Below are 6246 nucleotides of genomic sequence, written 5' to 3' on the forward strand. Positions count from 1 at the left end.
ATATATATATATATATATATATATATATATATATATGTGTATGTACACATATATATGTATATGTATATGTACACATATATATGTATATGTATATATATGGGTATGTATATGTACACACACACACACATATATATACATATACATATATATGTGTACATACATACATATATATATAAGATCATATAAGAACGAACATCTCCATGAGAACCAATATGATGCATTAATCTGGTGCATTAAAAAAATAGATTTATGGATGAGATTAATTGGAAGAATTAAAAATACGTGCATATGGAGTATTATGATGTGTGCATTTTAAATATCTCCCTATGTCGCACATAATACATACTTAATAAGCACACATCAAAATGCTTTATATGCACACGCACATTTTAATTCTCTCAATTAATCTTATTCATAGATTTATTTTTTAAATTCTTTCAAACGCGTTTAATGCCTATATGTATTTTGGGATTAGTTCATTTTTTTTTAGAAATAATCAAAATTTTGTTTTCGAAATCATGTCAAACATGTTTATGAAACACATTTTTGACCAACTTAAACACAAACAGTCATCTCTCAAATTGTCCAAGATTCAAAATCTATCCATTTTTGTTTGATCCATTTAAAAACTCCCTATTTTATTCTATATTCAAGAAAATATAATGGTTGAAAGTCTAGAGGAAAAAGTGGCTAGAAAGGCAGATAAACTATATATTATCAATGTTGTAAAAATTGACATAGACGACTGCCTAGGCGTCAATTAGGCTCTAGGCGTCCTTAGGTCAAGGCAATTTCGACGCTAGACGGCTTTTTGTCAACTGACCGACTAGGCGCCCCAAAAGGAGCCGAGTTGGGCGCCTAACTCGGCCTAGTCGGTGTCCAACTTGGCCGAGTTTGCGCTCAACTCGGTCGATTGATTTTTTTTTTTTTACTTACTCGGCCACTCCTCTTCTATATTCCTCTAGTCATGTACTCAATTAATCATCTCACGTATGCAGTTGACTAATTTAGGGAATTATAATAGTCTAACAACTCTCATCCCTAAATGAAAAAAGTGAAGACGATATACTCAAATTACTTGACCCCTATGCAGCATCTAGGAACCACTAAGACGCTCCAGGCACTAGGCGTCCCCAGGGTGCCCAGCTAACGCCTGCCTTCTGCAACATTGTATATTAGACATTAAGATCTAAGGAACTTCAATTTCTATGATAATGATTCAGCAATTGAGTTTTCTAAAAATCCTATTCTAAATGGTATAGTAGAAGTAGAGGTGGGCAAACCTCAATCTTCCTCTATAGAGCCCAAGCCTCCCCTGAGAAATCCCAGGCCCAAGTCCTTTTTGCCCAAGCTGGTTCAGGGCTGGTTTGGTTCTCAACTGACCCGTGGCCACCTTTCAAATACATATGGAAGACGGAGCAATGGAATAAATCTATTACAAAGATGAACATCAAGGTGCAAATATATTCTCACAAGTCACAACCCTTCAATTTGACATTTTCAAAACATAGAAAGCTTCTTGGTATTGAAGCTATGACAGATCCACATTGAAAAGTTGAATGCATTGTGATATATAAAACACTGCAATTCAACTGTAAAACGAAAAACGAAAAACGAAAAACAAAAAAACAAACTAAACGGTGATAGATGCGATGAAGTTGGTAACAACTCGTAATGGTTCTTGGCATCTACAAAGAATCAGGATTCGAAAACGCTTTTTCTACCTTGAGCATCAGAAAAAGCACTGCAACCATGGAGATGCAAAGTACAGCAAACATGATCACTAACATTGCTTTCAAAGAGATGAGCGGGCTCGAGAAGAACACGATCGCAATTGTAAAGCTCTGCCAAAGCTTAAGCTGAGAAAACGCTCCTTCCTGTTAACACAAGCCAAAAGCCTATCAAATATTTGAGGCATATCGCGAGAGTCAAGGTGAAAATGCATCAGATTAGCCATTATAGACCAAGCACATAGTAGCCCGAGCTTGTTCCAAGATAATACCACAATCAGAGAGATCATATTGTAACGGTTATAAAGACGATAAAACTTGAGCTTAAGACCATGTATATGGGTAAAGAATAAGCCACAATAAATGATCGTGTAAGAGCCATTACCAAATCATGCTTGTACAGTATCCCGAGCAAAGCACTTAATTGGGTATTGAGAACTCCATCTCCGATTCCCCACAAACCTGCTATTACAAGTATGCCAACTATTCCATAATCGACACTGCAAGTAGAGAGAAAAATGAGGGACAAAGTGTCAAATACGCCACTAAACTTACCCCTTTTGTGCAATTGGGCCACTGAATTTAAAAAGTGTGCAATTAAACCATTAAACAATTAAAATATTTGTTTCAAAAAAAAAAAAAAACAAGTAAAATATGTGCAATTGTGACATTTTTCCAATTTTTCCTGGTCGAATTCAATAATAAAGTAAAAGTAAAAGCTGATTCCGCCAAACCTGTGATTTAGCAGAATCCAAAGCAATACAACAGCTTGAATAATACCCCCACCGGACACTATTAGAGTGATTGATTTAAGACCAAAGGTGAAACGACCAGCAGCTAGTGAACACTGAGAAAAAAGTTCATAAATGAAGCGAGAACATGCTCTTAATATCTAAGGCAAAATGAAGCTTAAGGAATTTCAAGACTACACGTTGTGAAGGGACGGGACATGACATACAATTGCATCGAAGAGTCCATAGATGGCCATTGCACCACCAACGCCACTCTCGCCCATTTTAGGCTGTACAAGATACTTAGTGAATTCAGCCCTGAAACATAAACGAGCATGAAACAGGTAACGGTGAGAAACATCATGCTACATAGTACATTACGCATTTGCCTAAATACAAAAGTACATCTGTTTACCACACGAACGCTTGTTGTAAGCCTGAATATGCAATGAGGGGGACGACCAACAGCATTCTAACGTCAAGCAATAACGAGAAGATAGACTTAGACGAAGAGATCACGGTCGAGAGAAAACTGACAGAAGAATTTTGCGGTGAAGCCTCCTCTTTAGCATTTCTCCTACTTAGAAAGCACATAAGAATAGTACCTAGTGTCATACTACAAAGAAATACAATGAAGAGTACAGTCGTGTCACTGGCGCCTCCTCCCTGAAGCAAACCATAACCAACAAATGAATGTTCAAAAAACATTTAAACAAGAACGAATCAAGAAACAAAAGCTCTTGACTTGCATGCATACCTTTCCATCTCCCAACAGAGCAAGAGTTATAAGGTTTCCAACAACCTGCAACGTTTTACACGAAAGCCTCACATATATGACTCGGCAATAAAAATTTCTATTGCACTAGTATTTAAAAATCCACCTGGTGACTTGCAAAAATCCCCCAAAATTCTCCATTAAATTTACCAATTACAGTCCCCTCGTGGAGGTTATGGTCACTTGCATGACTCCCCGCTATGGAGGTAAGATATGTCCCCTGACAAGGACAAAGCAATGTTAAGGTTACTATTAAAGAAACCAGCAAATCAACAGCTGAAACATGAAAGTAAAATTAGTTTCTTGCCTGCCCAACCCATATTATTGCCGCAGCAAACCCCAGGTACAATGAAGCAGGTATCATTGTATACCTGCAAAGTCAGTTTTTCACGATTCAAAAATTTCTTCAAACTTATTAAATGTAATATAAGCTTTAGGCACTTAGCAGGTAGCATTTGCTGCACCCTCATGATCAAATTCTCACAGCATATTTCATGGAAAGCTAACAAAGCAAACCGTACTACATGATCCACCCCACATTCAAGTAATTTCAGTACTCAAAACTGTATTACTTTAAGAGCAAAAAAAGGGAGCTTTACCAAGTGGGCTTCAAATTTGCAGCTATAAACAACCAATAGCCAGTAGTACCAAGAAGCAGAGCATTCTTTGACCCAATCTTCTTAACCACTAAAGAAGCAACTATGGAGAAAACAGTAAATGACAAATACAACACCCCCAGAGATATTGTCCCCAAATCTGCCTCCTGGAAAGAACCCAAAATCTCTATTTTCAATACAAATAACTTACAAACAAACAAAAATATTTAGGTTCAACAAACAGAGAAATAAAAATGAAACTCACAGTATTAATTGTGCTTTCAAGATTCTGAGCAGCCCCATAAGCCAAGAAGATTAACAAGAAGGCACAGCTCAGAATATGAACATCCTTTTCATGATTCACAGATCCCCTTTGATTCTGATAATCCCCAACAAGGGGTGATTCTGATTCTACATCGATAGCCATTTGAGAAAAAAACCCAATCCACAAAATATACCAATTTACACCCCCAACAACTTGTATACACACATTATATTCTTATATCCACAGTTTTTACAAACAACAAACAAAACAAAAGAGTAAGTGGGTTCGCCGGCTTAGAGACGACATTAAGAAAAGCTTCGATTTTGAAGATTCTGATGAGGAATCTGATAATAATAATACACGATAGAGACAGCCCCAGACGGCTATAATTAGAGCTGAAAGAGGAAATTTTTGTCAGCGTGTAATACATTGAGCTTTATATGTTGTACATTATGCGCAGTCCTATTAGACATTGTTGGAGCATAAGACCCAATGCCCCATTACCGCATTCTTCCGAGGGAGTTAGAGGTTCCATGGCGAAGCGAGCAATCCACAACAGCAGTTTAAATTCATGGAGAATTCAATTGGATGCCATAGAGGCATCTATGCATCAAGGGATGACAATAGGCGGGATTATAATATCGATTTCTAATTTTTACTTTTTTATTTTTAACCGGGTTAAAAGGAAATACGCACACTCTTATACGGAGTAATATATTATTGAAAAATTTGTAATTTATGCCCTTCATAATATCTGAATTATTAGCTGTGCAAGTATCGTTTCTCAATTTTTAAAATGATACATATATTGTTCTTCTTATACTGTACAAGAAAAAAATTGAAGGACAATATTTATACTACGGGGGTAATACATGTACCGTTTTGAAAATGGAATGGTAACATTTATACAACTAATAATTTATGAGTGACATTGATAATTGTCATATTACAGAGAACATAAAATACAATTTTCCCTATATTATATTATGGACCATATTACACACTCATATATTTACTCGGTTACTCCTCCATCCTTGATCCTTAGCCTTAAGTATTGAGCAACCTTAAATCTCCATATCAGGTATTTAATTAATTACTGTGTTTGACAATAAAAACTTGGACTACACCTAAAAAAATATTTACTCCTCACAAGTAATCATTTATTAATATGTTAATTTCACGACCGTGAAGTAATAATTGCATGTATGGAGAATTATTACATGTTTGTGATGTGACATTTTATCACACCAATTGTTTGTAAATGACAATTGTAAGATGATTAGTATTTTCAAAAACAATTATATAAAATTATACATTAAAAAGGTTCAAAACATTATTTTTAAAATAATAATAATAAGTTTAAAACAACATAAAACAAAATTTATTTATTTATTTTAAATATATAAGGGTAGGGATTAGGCTTGCAAACGAGCCAAGCTAAGCTCGAGTTCGGGATAGCTCGAATTGAGTTTGAGTTCGAGTAAAGTTGCTTGAACTTTAAAACTCAAGTTCGAGCTCGAATTTGACATATTTAACTTCATGCTTTAATTAATAATAAAAATTGTTGTACCCATATATAAATTAAAAAAAAAAAACTTTAAAAAATTCTAAAGTCCAAAGCACTCAAAACAAGTTCACAACTTCACTTCAACTACAAGTCAACAACAGTGGTCATTGATTCCTTATACATTTCAAGATATTTCTTCTAGGATAAACGATTCAAAACTTCAAATCAAAGAAAGATCTGCTCAATTTGCAAAAATATGCATAATATTAGATAACAAATAAAAGTAATTGATAACGGTAATCGTAACAATATCATATCCACAATTTCACACTAAATACAATATGTAAATATTATGTGACCATATATTTACACAATTTAAGAAATTCAAAACTAAAAAAGTAAGTCAAGTATGCTAAATTAGAAAAAGAAAAAAAGTGTGTAACTTACTTTCATGAAATAGATAAAGGAAGATAAATTTCTTGGTAAGCTTATTTACACGGTGTAGTTTGACTGTATGAATGCCAAATGTTTGTATTTTGGGACTTGGTAAGCTTAGGACATGACAGGAGTGTAGTTTATGTTGCTTTCTGAATGACATTGACTTTGCAATTGCATGACTTAGTTATTCAGTCATACAACTGT

The 6246-nt window shown here is 34.8% G+C and overlaps 1 protein-coding gene across 1 annotated transcript; it reads right to left on the minus strand.

Annotated features, from left to right (window-relative positions):
* Nucleotides 1-1412: 1412 nt before the first annotated feature.
* LOC109160586 (UNC93-like protein 3) lies at nucleotides 1413-4627 on the minus strand. Its single transcript, XM_019308871.1, has 10 exons — nucleotides 4098-4627; nucleotides 3836-3999; nucleotides 3544-3607; nucleotides 3343-3456; nucleotides 3219-3263; nucleotides 2877-3127; nucleotides 2689-2779; nucleotides 2465-2577; nucleotides 2116-2230; nucleotides 1413-1877 (listed from the first exon to the last, which is right to left on the minus strand). The coding sequence occupies exons 1-10, from the start codon at nucleotides 4257-4259 to the stop codon at nucleotides 1689-1691; spliced, it is 1308 nt and encodes a 435-aa protein (XP_019164416.1). The 5' UTR covers nucleotides 4260-4627; the 3' UTR covers nucleotides 1413-1688.
* Nucleotides 4628-6246: the final 1619 nt, after the last annotated feature.

The sequence above is a fragment of the Ipomoea nil genome, unplaced genomic scaffold, assembly GCF_001879475.1.
Source record: "Ipomoea nil cultivar Tokyo-kokei standard unplaced genomic scaffold, Asagao_1.1 scaffold2848, whole genome shotgun sequence".
In the NCBI taxonomy this organism is placed as follows: domain Eukaryota; kingdom Viridiplantae; phylum Streptophyta; class Magnoliopsida; order Solanales; family Convolvulaceae; genus Ipomoea; species Ipomoea nil.